The sequence below is a fragment of the Euprymna scolopes genome, chromosome 38 (assembly GCF_053919585.1).
Source record: "Euprymna scolopes isolate OS-2025 chromosome 38, ASM5391958v1, whole genome shotgun sequence".
NCBI classification, from domain to species: domain Eukaryota; kingdom Metazoa; phylum Mollusca; class Cephalopoda; order Sepiida; family Sepiolidae; genus Euprymna; species Euprymna scolopes.
Window position 1 is genome coordinate 15,874,903 of NC_136519.1, and position 13,625 is coordinate 15,888,527.

The 13,625-nt window shown below is 32.6% G+C and overlaps 1 protein-coding gene across 1 annotated transcript in view; it reads left to right on the plus strand.

The window, feature by feature from the left end:
• LOC145263077 (mannosyl-oligosaccharide alpha-1,2-mannosidase IA-like) overlaps positions 1-13,625 on the plus strand; it is a 241,408-nt gene that overhangs the window by 195,243 nt on the left and 32,540 nt on the right. Inside the window, exons 5-6 of the mRNA XM_080119946.1 lie at positions 919-1,012; positions 5,352-5,467. Of these exons, the coding sequence (XP_079976072.1) occupies positions 919-1,012; positions 5,352-5,467 (210 nt within the window). The remainder of the gene's footprint in view (positions 1-918; positions 1,013-5,351; positions 5,468-13,625) is intronic.

The following is a 13,625-nucleotide window of genomic DNA, read 5'->3' on the forward strand; positions in this document are numbered from 1 at the left end:
TAGTCTAGCGGTACTGATGAGTTGTGATACAACGAAACAGGACTGTATGTCGATGACTACAAATATATATATATATAAAAACAAAAACAAACCCCATGAATACATATTTGAAAATATAAAGAACTTGAAGCAAAAACCCCTTTTCCAAAATCACTGGATTCAGCATTAAATAACCTGAAAAGTGTTGATATGTTGTAAAAAAAAAAACCCAAAACAAATCAGACCTGGAGATGTCCAAAATACAGTTGGTGTTAGAATCGCTCGTGAAGTAGCTATCTTTGAATGTGTTCGACTGTCTTTAAGGATTGTTGTAGTCTGTATATTATTTATGACATAGTATCAATATTATCATTTGATTAAACAAAATCAATAACTTTTTCTATATCGGCCTGTTGAAGTTTTAAATTAAAATGGTTGAATGCAAACCGAGATAAATCCAACTCATTAAAATTGGCAACTATTCAATACTAAAATGACGAATACTCAGAATCATTCGGAGCACCCTGTCCTGCTTTGACAAAATGCAAAACCGGCTTCGAAACCTACTAGGTGATGCCGTTTTCTCTTTCCTGCAGAAGAGATGTTGCAAGCATGTGTCTGCTCCATTTTTACTTTCATGGCAAGTGCTCCAATATATGGTGGCCTCTTACCAAACTTTCACAAACAACACTCGACTAGCTACAACTAATATCAACAATTTTAACCACTCTCTAAATCTAAACACAGATTCTGAGGATGGAGCTTATCTCCGAAATATAAATTTTAAACAAAAAAAATATTTGTTTATTTTCATAATATTGCGTTGTAATTTGGCTTATAAACATATTTTATACATATTTTATTTTAAAATTTAAACAACGCTTATATCACAAAAACACAATTATGGATTTCTTTTCTTTTTTTTTTTTTCTTTTCCAGGTGTTGAAGATCAGAGAAACCCTTCGGCAGCTTGAACGTCCCCAAGGGCTCTACCCAATTTATTTAAATCCACGTACTGGAAAATGGGGACAACGTGAGTTTTATTTTTTTCTTTCATCTTCTTCAATGTTATTTTTTTTTAATCTCATTTACTGGCCATAAAATATGGAAACCTATGTTACAATACAGATAGTTTATCCTAACATTTTTATTGAAGATGGATTGGGACAGATTTGAAAATACTAGGGTAAAACAAAGCAAAACAAACAAAAAAAACACAAACACAGCTGTTATGACAGTCACATCAGCCAGGTTTTGCAAGAAACAAACAAACAAAAAACTCATGAAAACTCGAAATGGTCAGAAGTAAAGAATAAAGAGAGGAATTTTCTATATTATTTCATGAACATGCTTAATGATGGTATATATATATATATATATATATATATATATATATATATATATATATATATATATATATATCTATAAAAGTAAACGTGTCTGTATGTCTGTGTATATTTCCCTACGCAATAACTCTGTCAATTTTTAGTCTACAGACTCGAAATTTGATATACAGGATACTGAGATTTGGGAAAATCGATGTGATCGGTTTTCGGACAGAAATTTAGCGATTAAGGGGTAAAATTTCAACGATTTGACCTTTGAGAACTCTACCAAACTCCTCCGACAATTTTGGGTCTAAACACTTGAAATTTTAGATATAGGTTCCTTGGACATGGATCTAACTTAATAACTTGATTTGAGCCAAAAACAATACATTTTAAGGGGTCATAGTAGGGGTCAAAGTTAAAATATTGACCTTTTTTTTTTTTTTTTTGCTCAGCATACACCTCCAAACACCTGGGCTACGCCGGGCACCCATGCTAGTATGTATATATATATATATATATATATATATATATAAAATCTTTCATATTTGATAGAGGGAGTTAGACCTGGAGTCTAAAGAGCAGAATTTATTTTAATGTATTACTAAATGTATTAATACTTTCAAAATAACAGTGTCCGTAGTACTGTAGATATATGATAAGCTCAATAGGTATATGTATACTAGAGCTATATTGAATAAAAAGATTAATAATTGTAAATTATGAATCATTGATTTTGTTTGTATTTCCTGTTGTAACTGATTCATAATTTACAATTATTAATCTTTATACTTTATATATATATATATATATATATATATATATATATATATATATATATACTAGTGTTGGGACGATTTCAATATTTTTCCCGATTCTAATGCAAGTACTGATTTAGATTCTGAAATCGTTTAAAAGAAATACAATTGGGGGGGGGCGGAGAATCCTGATCGACTAGGAAATGTAGATGAATTTTTTTTTTTTTAATTAATGTTTTCCTTTTTGTATGTATTGTAACCAAACTTTTGATAAACTCATCACGATATATTCATTTATATTTTTCAATTGGGCCAGTAACAGGAAAATCAGTTTTGAATATCCTAGTTAGGGGAAATGACATACTGTGCCTAGTAATCAATTCATATCAGTTATAAAAACATGAGGTAATAAAAGAATCGTTTTTAGAATCGGAAATTAGGCTAAAAACTTCCGATTCCGATTAATCGTTTCAACATTGATATATATAAAAATGATAATTGATAGTGTTATATCATACTCTGATTTTGTATCAATTTCGGAGCAAAGAAAACTTACATGTATTTCTCGGAGAATTCAAAGCATATTTGCACAAATAGAAGTAGGTACACAAAAAGTCCATCATCAAGGTGATTTTTGTGTATCAACTTGAATTAGTTCATTTATGTTTTGAATTCTGCCAGAAACACGTGTGAGTTTTCTTTGCTTCGACGTGGACATTAAATTGGCATCATATTATAATTCTGATCTGTCAGGTTATTATTTTTTTTTATTAGCAAATCCATTGTGAATTTTGAAGTGACAATTTTAAAGTTTTTATATTGAGCTTCATTTTGATCTAGAATTTGATTTGCATAAGAATTGACCTGAACTATGTCAAGGACTTGTTTTAGATTAGTGTACACACACACACACACACCAGGTTAAATAAAATCAGAGTGATAACTAATGAATTTACTGAGGTTATTAAAAGTGCTCAATAAAAGAAGAGCAAGATATATATTTTTTTTTAATATAAACAAATTTACATGGTCGCAACACTGGACATGCTAATGTTTCGGACAAATGGTTGTCAAAAGTCAGGTGACTTAATAAATTGCTTTCCACAGAAGAAACCAGTCTTCAAATGTAGAAAACAAATATATATTATAAAAATATTTTTTTAAACTTTTATGGTGTTCAAAATCGTTAAAATAAACATAGGGAGGTAAGCAACGTTTTTTATGACTGGTTTCCATAGCAACCACGTTGCTTCAGCAACTACTGCTGCTACCAGTTCACAGCTCTCACAAAAAGAGAAGTAACAAGTGACAAGTAACAGAGAGAATAAAAGGGAGATAATTGGAGGATTCTATTGAAAGCAGACGAGTGTCGTAAATGGTTGTTACAAATGTGCATGTTATGTTTATGGGGGCAAAAAATAAGACTGAAATTAAACAAAGAACAAGTGCATTTACTAGAAGCCTGGAAAAATCATGGATTACAATAGAAAGCTTAAACATGGAAAATAAAAGGACTGTGTTATCATGGGAATTTTTCAGACAGTTTACGTCAAACAGCCATGACATCGCAGCATCATTTAAGAAAACGATTATTGGATTATTATTAAAAAAAGAAATAAATAAAAAAATTTTGAATATTTTTGCTTGATATTAGTTTGTTACTTTGGAATGTGTGTGTATACACACAACACTGTGATGATCAGTAATGATGGAACTTGGATGGGGTTTAATTATTTTAAAGGACGGTTCAAAAAGAACGTTTACATTATACTTGAAAGTGGCCATATTATAATCAGCTGGGAAGCAGTTCCACGCCATTATTTTCAACAAATTGACAGTTTTAGGAAAGAAAGTTTGCTCATGGAATTTTTATTTAGTTTTAGGCACAGATAGAGAGTAAGAGAAACTGACAGTTGTTGTAGCTAGACCAGTAATTTTTGCATATATATATATATATATATATATATACTAGCAGGGCGCCTGGCATTGTCCGGTGATGAAATATGCTTAACTATGATATTTTGATTAATGCAGATTTTGTATTTATTACTATATTAAATTGGACACAAAATATTGTAATGATTTAAAAAGTTTAAAAAAAAAAAAAAAAAGAATGACTCATGTGCCACCACCGAGAATCGAAACCAAAACATTTAACTTATGATTTACTTTGTCCTTTGTCTGAGCTATGAAGACATGCTTGCTGCAAGGCTAAAAATTAAGACATGAACCAATAGCTATTACGTTATGCATGCATATTCGTAATACCGTCATTCGACCTCTACTTGGCAAATTTCATTTTTTAAATTTGTACACTTTTGCACTGATTTTCCCCAACTAAAACTCAAATATAAAGTTTAGCATGGGTTCGAATACCCTATATATTAAGTTTGTCTGTAGACCAAAACCTGACAGGAGTTTAATAGGCAAAATGTTTTAAACAAATATATAGTCGCGTACATAAATATATATAGAAAGAGGTTTGTGTTTACTATAATCTTATTATGCAAGTATAAATCATGTAGAATATCTGCGTGAATATGTAAGAATTAACTAAAGATGATCACCCCATTAGAAAACTGAAAAAACTAATAGGGAATTAAAATGAATGTTTAAAAGAATATGCAAATTAGCTAGATTTTTTGCAAATGAATGCAATTCCACGACCCATATATAGCAAAGTCTGTTTTCTTTTTAAATAAATAGAAAAAAAAAACCGGGTTTTAATATGAATATCAATACACGAAAAACCCTCATATGTATAGGAGTATAGAAGATAAAAACATATATATATATATATATATATATATATATATATATATATATATAATAAAATAAAATGTGTGTCTACTTTTAATTACCTTTTACCATATTATCCTATTCCTTCATTCTTATTTCATTTCTAAATGTCATTAAGCCAGTTTATATATATATATATATATATATATATATATATATATATATATATATATATATATATATATATATATATATAAAAATTTGCATAATTCAGGCCTTTCTCTTCTTTTGATGAGAAGCATTTAGCTTCACAATGCCATGGCCTAAAGACGTTTTTTCTTGAATTCTCCCTTAACTTTTCTTTATTGTTCTGATATAATAAAGCTATGCATAACTTTTTATTCCTCGTCTTTCATTTGATATATATATATATATATATATATATATATATATATATATATATATATATACATTGTAACATGTTATTGCATTTGTACTAATGAAACTGGAACCAAATTTCATATTGACTTTTTCTTTTTTTCTTCAGACCATTTTTCTGTTGGTGCTATGGGCGACAGTTTTTATGAATACCTCCTCAAAGTTTGGCTCTACACTGGAAAAAAAGATTTAATTGCTCGGCAAATGTATGATGAAGCAATAACTGTGAGTGACATTTTCTTCTCTTATTTTTTTGGAGCGGGGGGGGGGGTCTTGTTTTTTTTGTCTTTTACTAGAATGGATCCTTTGTCTGCACAACAGAGGAGCATAATATCAAATTGAAAAGTTATAATGCTTTAGGACAAAAACACACAAGCGTGGATAGAGACATAAATGTCATCAAACCGAATATTCTTATGTGAAACGTGGAGTACTGCGGCCACATCTGAGTACCCTCCTCTGCTTTGACAGGGTCCAAAATCGTCTTTGGAATTTAGTGGGTGATGACCTTTTCACCTCCCTTACAGAAGAGACATTGCAAGTCTATCTTTACTCTGTTATTACTTTCCTGGCAAATGTTCGACTGAGCTCTAATCCATGGTTCCACTCCCCCTTGTAAAACGTTTGTTACAAATACTCGGTTACCTACAACAACTCTCAACAATTTCTTTTGCTCTCTATTAGTCCCTAAATGAAAACATAAATTCCATGAGCAGAGTTTCTTTCCTAGAAGTGTCTGTCTGTGAAACAAGGTACTGTGGAACTGCTTTCAGGTTGATTATGATTTGTTTTGTTTTTTTCAAGTCTAATGTTAACAAAGTTTGGTTGATCCGTCCTCTTAAATAACTGAACCCTGCCCAAGTTCCACCATTATCGATCATCATTGAGTTGTCTCATCACCTACCTAACACTTATTAACCCTAATCCTTGAATGACCTCTTGGCCTTGATAAATGGTGAATTCGAAGTAAAAAAAAAAAAAAAATCCGGAAAGGACGCCATTCATTACTGATGCAATCATTCTAGAATGACTATGGCATAAATATAACTGTATGCGCAAATGTACTAAAATACGAAGACTTCAAGAATGATTTAACGACATCTTTGAAGGTCTCTGAAAGAAATAAAAATTATAGCGCTTGTGGTAGGAGAAACTGGCCTAATCAAAAACAAGCCGAGCATGCAGCGTCCTCCTCCACAAGGGAAAAATTTACTTTCACCATGACTAATGTTTGTGCAAATTTAAAAAAAATATCCATGGTGTGTTTATTGAGAAAAGTGCAAAAAAATGAATGGATGAACGATTTGGGGGCAATTGTACTCCTATAAAGCCCGCGGGGAGGGGCAGAATTATCCCGGAAAACCCGTTCTTGCAAAAGATTTACTTTCACCATGACTAATGTTTGCATAAAATTTCAAAAAATATCCAAAACATGATTATTGAGAAAAGTACAAACAAACAGGGGATGGAAGGGACCAAAAAATGTTTTTTTTATACTTAGACAAAATCTCTGGAATCTGTGTTATTTATTATAAACAAATTTTTCAGTTTTGTTCTTTTTTGTGCTAACACACAACATGCTCTTATTTTGATCTTTATTGTCATGATTTTGTGAATAAATATATATATATATATATATAATTTTTAAAATATAATTATCGACTGACACGTGTTTCGTCGTCCACGACTCATCAGAGTGGCTGAATCTAGTGAAACGACGAAACACATGTCAGTGGATAATTATATTTTAAAAACAATACATATGCCGCTCCCCATTTAGGGGGTGCCAGGTTGCTCAAGAGGAAAATTATTCCCAACTCGCATTTAGGTAAAAATGCACTTTCGTATAAATAATTGAATTCATTCAAAGAGTATCGCTAGCAAAAACAAATAAAAACATCTATCTATCTATCTATCTATCTATCTATCTATATATATATATATATATATATATATATATATATATGGACTATGTTGTGTGTGTATATGTATATATATATATAGGCAAAAATGATAATTAGTAAAAACCTGAAGAAAGTGCTCAATACTATTGCAGAGCAAATATATATATTTTTTATTGCCGTTTTTTTAAAACTTTAATAGATACTTTATTTTTACCTCAGTGGAATTTTAACAAGATACGACGACAATTTAGATTTGTTTGCACAAAAAGAACAAAAATGAAAAAAAAAAAAATTATTCATGAAAAATAACACGGAATTGTGAAACGGAAAATGGAAACCATTAAAAAGAAATGATTTTTATTTTAAGGATAGATGTATTTCACTACAGGTTAGTCTTCCATAAATATATAAATAAATAATTGTGTGTGTGTGTGTATGTATGTGTGTGTATATATATATATATATATATATATATATATATATATATATATATGAGCAAACAGTTAATAAAACATGTAAAAAAAAACACTTTGAAATGAGTAAAAAACATATTTAATCTGAAAAAGAAACACTAAATAAGTGGATAGTCCTTAATCCGCAGAGTTTCGAAGAAATACTTTCCTTCTCATCAGAGGGTAGGAATTAGCAAAATGCGGGATCGGATTTTGCATGCAAAAGTATTTGATGAAACAACAAGTAAGTCAAAGATCTTACTTGAAAACAAAAAAAGTGAAGCAGACGGAATATGGTGAAGAAAAAGGTGATTACACATGAATGGATAGTCTGGTGGAAGATAAATAATCCAGTGACGGTAAAATCCAAGTATATATATAGATTAAGGACTATCCACTTATCTAGTGTTTCCTTTGCAGATTAAATATGTTTTTAACTCATTTCAAAGTGTTTATTAAACATGTTTTATTAACTGTTTGCTCGTATTATAAGCTCTATCTCCTATTTGGTTTTATCGAGCTTTTACGTCTGGCTGAAATAACTTTATAAATATTAATTCTGTAATATTTATAATATACTTTAATTTTACCATCTTGGATCATTTTGGTAAATTCAATTGTAATATATATATATATATATATATATATATATATATATATATATAGTAGCTTCTTTCAATCTTGACACGCTATGGATACCCACTATAAGGGAATGTGCATGTGGAATTTTTGTGGCAAGAGTTGCACAATGTCCAACCACACCTCTCCTTAGTCGACATTGTTAAATACCGGTGGCAAGTGGATGTTTAGGACGACTGGAAACAATGCCAAGATAAGCGGAAAGAACATACAGTGCCTAGAATTCCTAAATTGTCACCCATCTGGTACTAGTCAGGCTCAGCATTGCTTAATTTCCGTGATCTGATGAGAACCAGTATGTCGACATAATTATGCCGTATATAGATACATGTATATATAGGGTATCCCAACAGAAGCCAAGTCGTTACACTACCGAGGAGCGGATATTCATCGTAGAGTGGTACTTTCGGTTAAATTCAAATTTCAAATCCTTCAGCTTCTTTTGGAACACAATATACTCCTGTAAATTTTATTTTTTTGTATTAATATTTAACCTTTTTTTTCTATTTATTTAAAAAGAAAATACAACTTTGTTATATATGGGTCATGGAATTGCATTCATCTGCAAAAGATCTAGCTAATTTTAATATTCTTTTAAACATTCATTTTAATTAATTTCCTATTAGTTTTGTTTCGGGTTTTCTTATGGGATGATCATCTTTAGTTAACTATTACATGTAATTATATCCATGCAAATATTCTACATAATTTATACTTGCATAAAAAGTGTATAGTAAACACAAACCTCTTTATATATATATTTATGCATGCATATATATATATATTTGTTTAAAATATTTTGCCTACCAAACTCCTGTCAGTTTTGTTCTACAAACATGAAACTCCATGTGTAGGGTATTCTAACCCATGCTAAACATTATATTTGAGTTTTAGCCCGGGCAAATCGGTACAAAAGTGTGAAAATTTAAAAAAAATGGAATTTTCCAGGTGATGGTTGAAAGATGGCATTACGGATATGCATGCATAACGTAGTAGCTATTGGTTTATGTTTTAATTTTTAGCCTTGCAGCAAACATGTCTTCATAGGTTACTCATTAATGTCAAAGGAAGCAATAAAGCGTAAGCTAAATGTTTTGTTTAATTAAAATTCATTATTGGGACGAGTGATTTATCTTATTGCGTATTATTATCCTCATCTTATCTCATCAACAACTTCAGTAATTGCTGAGGATGCAGTTAGGGGATTCGGGGTTCCTATCCCGTTGCGGTTACCACCTGAAGAAGGCCAGAGGAATAGTTGGCCGAAACGTCATGAAGCAACAACTAATAAAGATGATATTAGTCTGCAATAAATAAAATTAATAAATAAACCAAACGTTTTGATTTCGATTCTCGGTGGGGGCGCGCAAGTTATTTTTTAAAAAACTTTTTCAATCATTACTATATATTGGGTCCAATCTAATACAATAATAAATACAAAATCTGCATTAATCAAAAGATCATATTTAAGTTTATTTTACGACCAGGCAATGCCAGGTGGCCTGCTAATATATATATATATATATATATATATATATATATATATATATATGTGTGTGTAGTATATATGCTAGTATATATATATATATATATATATATATATATATATATATATATATATATATATATGTGTGTGTGTATGTATCATCTGGTCCTGGCTATGACACTAAACTACATCCAGCAGCAAGACCCAAATCAGGAGATCTGGTGTCTGAGGAGAATGTCACTACCTCTTGATTGCTGCTGTGCTGGGCCACCTCTGGGCAAGGTGCAGTACCCATAAGCCCCCCCCCCTTCGCTGGATTATAGCTGGACAGGTGGAACTCATCAGTCCTGGACGACAGTCCACCTACGGGAGTAAACTCAGACGGAAAATCAAGAGTGGGGCCCCTCAGGCGGTTGGTCAGCGCACTGCGCATCCCTCCGGCAGCTCCTGCATCCAGATAGGTCTCCAGCTGTCTCGACTCCGCCCTGCCGCTGGGCGAGGCTTATTTCGCTTAAATCTCCTTCCAGCGCTAGTCATTGATAATTTTTTATTTATTTATTTATTTTTTATTCATTTTGGTCATAATTGACTCCGATTGACGAACACAATGTATCATCTACAGGTAGACTGTTTTGCTGTATCACAACTCTTCAGTGTAGCTAGACTAGAATCGCTGATATTTATTTAGACTTGCATTGATAATAAAAATTTTAAGTAAATAAAAAAATGCAGAAAAATCATTATGATGTATGTACCAGTCATGGAAGAAAGATAGTATATTCCAAAAATCATGCAATTTGATTAAATAGTGTCCTTTTTAATTTAAGAAAATGTAATTTTATGATGTGCTCAATGGGAGGGGAAACCATCCACCATTATTTGATTGAATTCAAATTGGACAACTCTCAACAGGGGGGGGGTTCAATTCGACTATTCTTTTTCTTTTCTTAAAGTAAATTTTTTTTAAATGGCTGCTAAAAATACTTAATCAATAAAAATCTTAAAATTTGATTTTTTTAAATAAAAAAAACTACTTGATCAATTTTCATGATTTTTGGAATATGACATTTTCATACCGTGACAAGTAGGTACGCCATAAAGAATTTTCTTTATTTTTGTTTTCCTAAGTGCAAATTTAAATAAGCACTGAATCGCTCAGTGATTTCTTGGCCATTCTGTATAAGACATTATGTGTGGATATATGTATAAGTGAATTTCGTAGTTTCGTATATCAGCTAAAAGATGGGTGTTCATTTTTCTCATTCAATTACTTCTTTCATCGGTCAGTTTCTTGTTCAAAATGGATGCCTCCATTTTGACTCGAAAGCATCCTGCTTTGTTCATTGTAATCCTCAGTGTTATTCGATCGGACACCGTTTTCATCCTTTGTTGTCAACCACTTCCCCGAGGAGAACGGAGGTGGGAAGGCCCTTCCTGACTCCAACTGTGACACTGAAAATCCTTAACAATGGAATGTTTTTCTTCTCCTGACGTAACTCCTTCGATGTGTTTGCCGTCTTGTGAAGTGCCAAAAATATTTTTCACGTGCAGCACGCTCACAACCTCTACCACACACTTCCGCTATCGATGGTGTTGATACTTTCATGTTGACACCGCGGGAGATCATATGGCGACATTTAAGGTGAACTAAGTTGGCCCGACTGCACTTTATATTTATTCATAAATCTTTCCCCCATCCACATACAGTACACACGCACAAAATTTACAGGGTTTTGTAATCGCCGTGATAACAATATTGCGGCAGTGCAATGATTTATGCGAGGTGCCTTCAATAAGTTTCCAGACTTTTTTCGTATCAGCACTTTTATTGATAGCACACACATGAAACTCTAGTCCTCTTTTGAAGTAATCTCCTCCGGCTGCAATGCACTTGTTGCACTGTTCCAACAACTTCTGGAAGGTTCCTTGTCCTCTTGTGTGAACATGTCAATGACTTTCATCACAGCCTCTAAGGTTTTCCTTAAGCTTAGGTAATAACAAAAAGTCACAGAGAGCAAGGATTGGACTATAGGGAGGGTGAGAAACTGTCTTGATGCCCATCTTGGTCAAATAGTCTGATCTTCTCTGAGCCCCCTTGGGACAAACTTCATGCAAATCTTCTGCATCTTCAGTTTCTTGTGAATAATTCTGTGTCTATTTCATACATTAACATCAGACTGTGCACTTATTATCTCTATAGACACAGGATGGTCCTTCTGATGAAATTCTTTATTTGGCCAATCAACTCTGGTGTTCTGACGTCCTTACTCCTCTCACACCTCTCATCATCCCTTACAGACTCTCTATCCACCTTAAATCTCTTATGCCACTCAAAAACTGATGCTTGATAATCCAAAAGCAGTCTGAAGCATTCCATACATTTCTGTTGCATTTTTGTCCAAGTTTAAAACAGAATTTTATTGCATATCCTTCTTTGAAAGTGTCCTCATGTCCAGAATGCTTTTTTGAAATTCACCAGCTGTGATAATCAGACTTTAGTACGGTGTATTCGTTTGAATTTGAAATTGTAAAAATTGGTCAGTCATCTCATAAGATGTATAGCAATAACATACTGAATTTTCAAGAGTCTACGACAATTTTAAATGTCTGTCTGGAAACTTATTGAAGGTGCCTCATATCTCTATGGGTTATGTGGCAGATTGTGTAATGGTGTCGCACAGTGCATTGTGCGGAAACATCTGCATGTGTTGGATTGTCAATGGTAGCGGAGGCTGGATGTACACGTTGATGGGGTCACAGGTTAAAGCCGTTAACATCGCAGGTGCATCGGGGAACTCAAGACTGATATAAACAAAGCAGGTAGCTTGTCAGAGGCAGAAGGAGAGAAAACAGACATGCGCCCAAGTGTTGGGACACCGCTCGATTGTCCACCATCAACCGCCGCCCTATCTATTCGACATCGTCGCTAAGTTTCTCGTTGCTACACGCAAACAATTCGTTTTAGTAGTCGCAACATTTTGGAACAGAAATAAAGACATTTATTTTTCTACAAGTTGTTTTGCGTCTGTTTTTGGCTGGAGAGCGCTGGGAACGCGTCAATGGTACTCTCTGTGAAATTTCTTTCTAGGATTATTGTTTTCTGAGGACAGTGTTTTCAAAGAATATAAAAAAAATTGTCCTCCATATACAATTATATTTAGCAAGTTTATTCGATGTTGAATAACTGCTAAGTAGTTGATATGCCATAAACCAAACCAAACCAAACCAAACTTCCCATTAATTGATTTATATTGCAGAAGTTTTTCTTATTGCATAAACTGATTCATTGTTTTTCTAAATATACTGATTGTATTACTTGTATCAGTTCTCATCTTAAGTGTACTTTGTGCAACATTTCGGTCGGCAAGAAAAGCGAGATAATTCTCTGTCGGTCTTTATTAGAGTTGCCTCCCCTTGCTATATAGAGAGGTGGATTGGCACCAGATAAGCGTATAAATTTTATGTATGTTTGTTTAGCCAGAGGATATGATATCGACGTGTAAACTGAGTCATGTTGTATCAGAGAGTTATCACATGGGTATATATTACAATTCATATTTACATGAAGGTACCATTTTTTTATAAAAAGAATAATATATGCTTTATACCTTTCTTTCTTCAAGTGTTCTTCTGTCTTCACTGCTGGGCCCCGTAATAAAACATGAAATGACCAACACCATAACCAATTGAGACTGCTGTTCTTCCTTCTTTTGTGAAACCACAGAACAACACTTTATATTTTTACAATATAAATTTATTTCAGTTGTCTTAAATGGTTTTCACAAAGAGTCTGCATTTTGTCTCAACATGCTTGGTCTTCACAGCTTCGTTTCCTGGCTTGAAGTACGTCTGTTCACTCCCGTGACCAAACTCAAAATCTTCAACTGACTAAACTTCCCGAC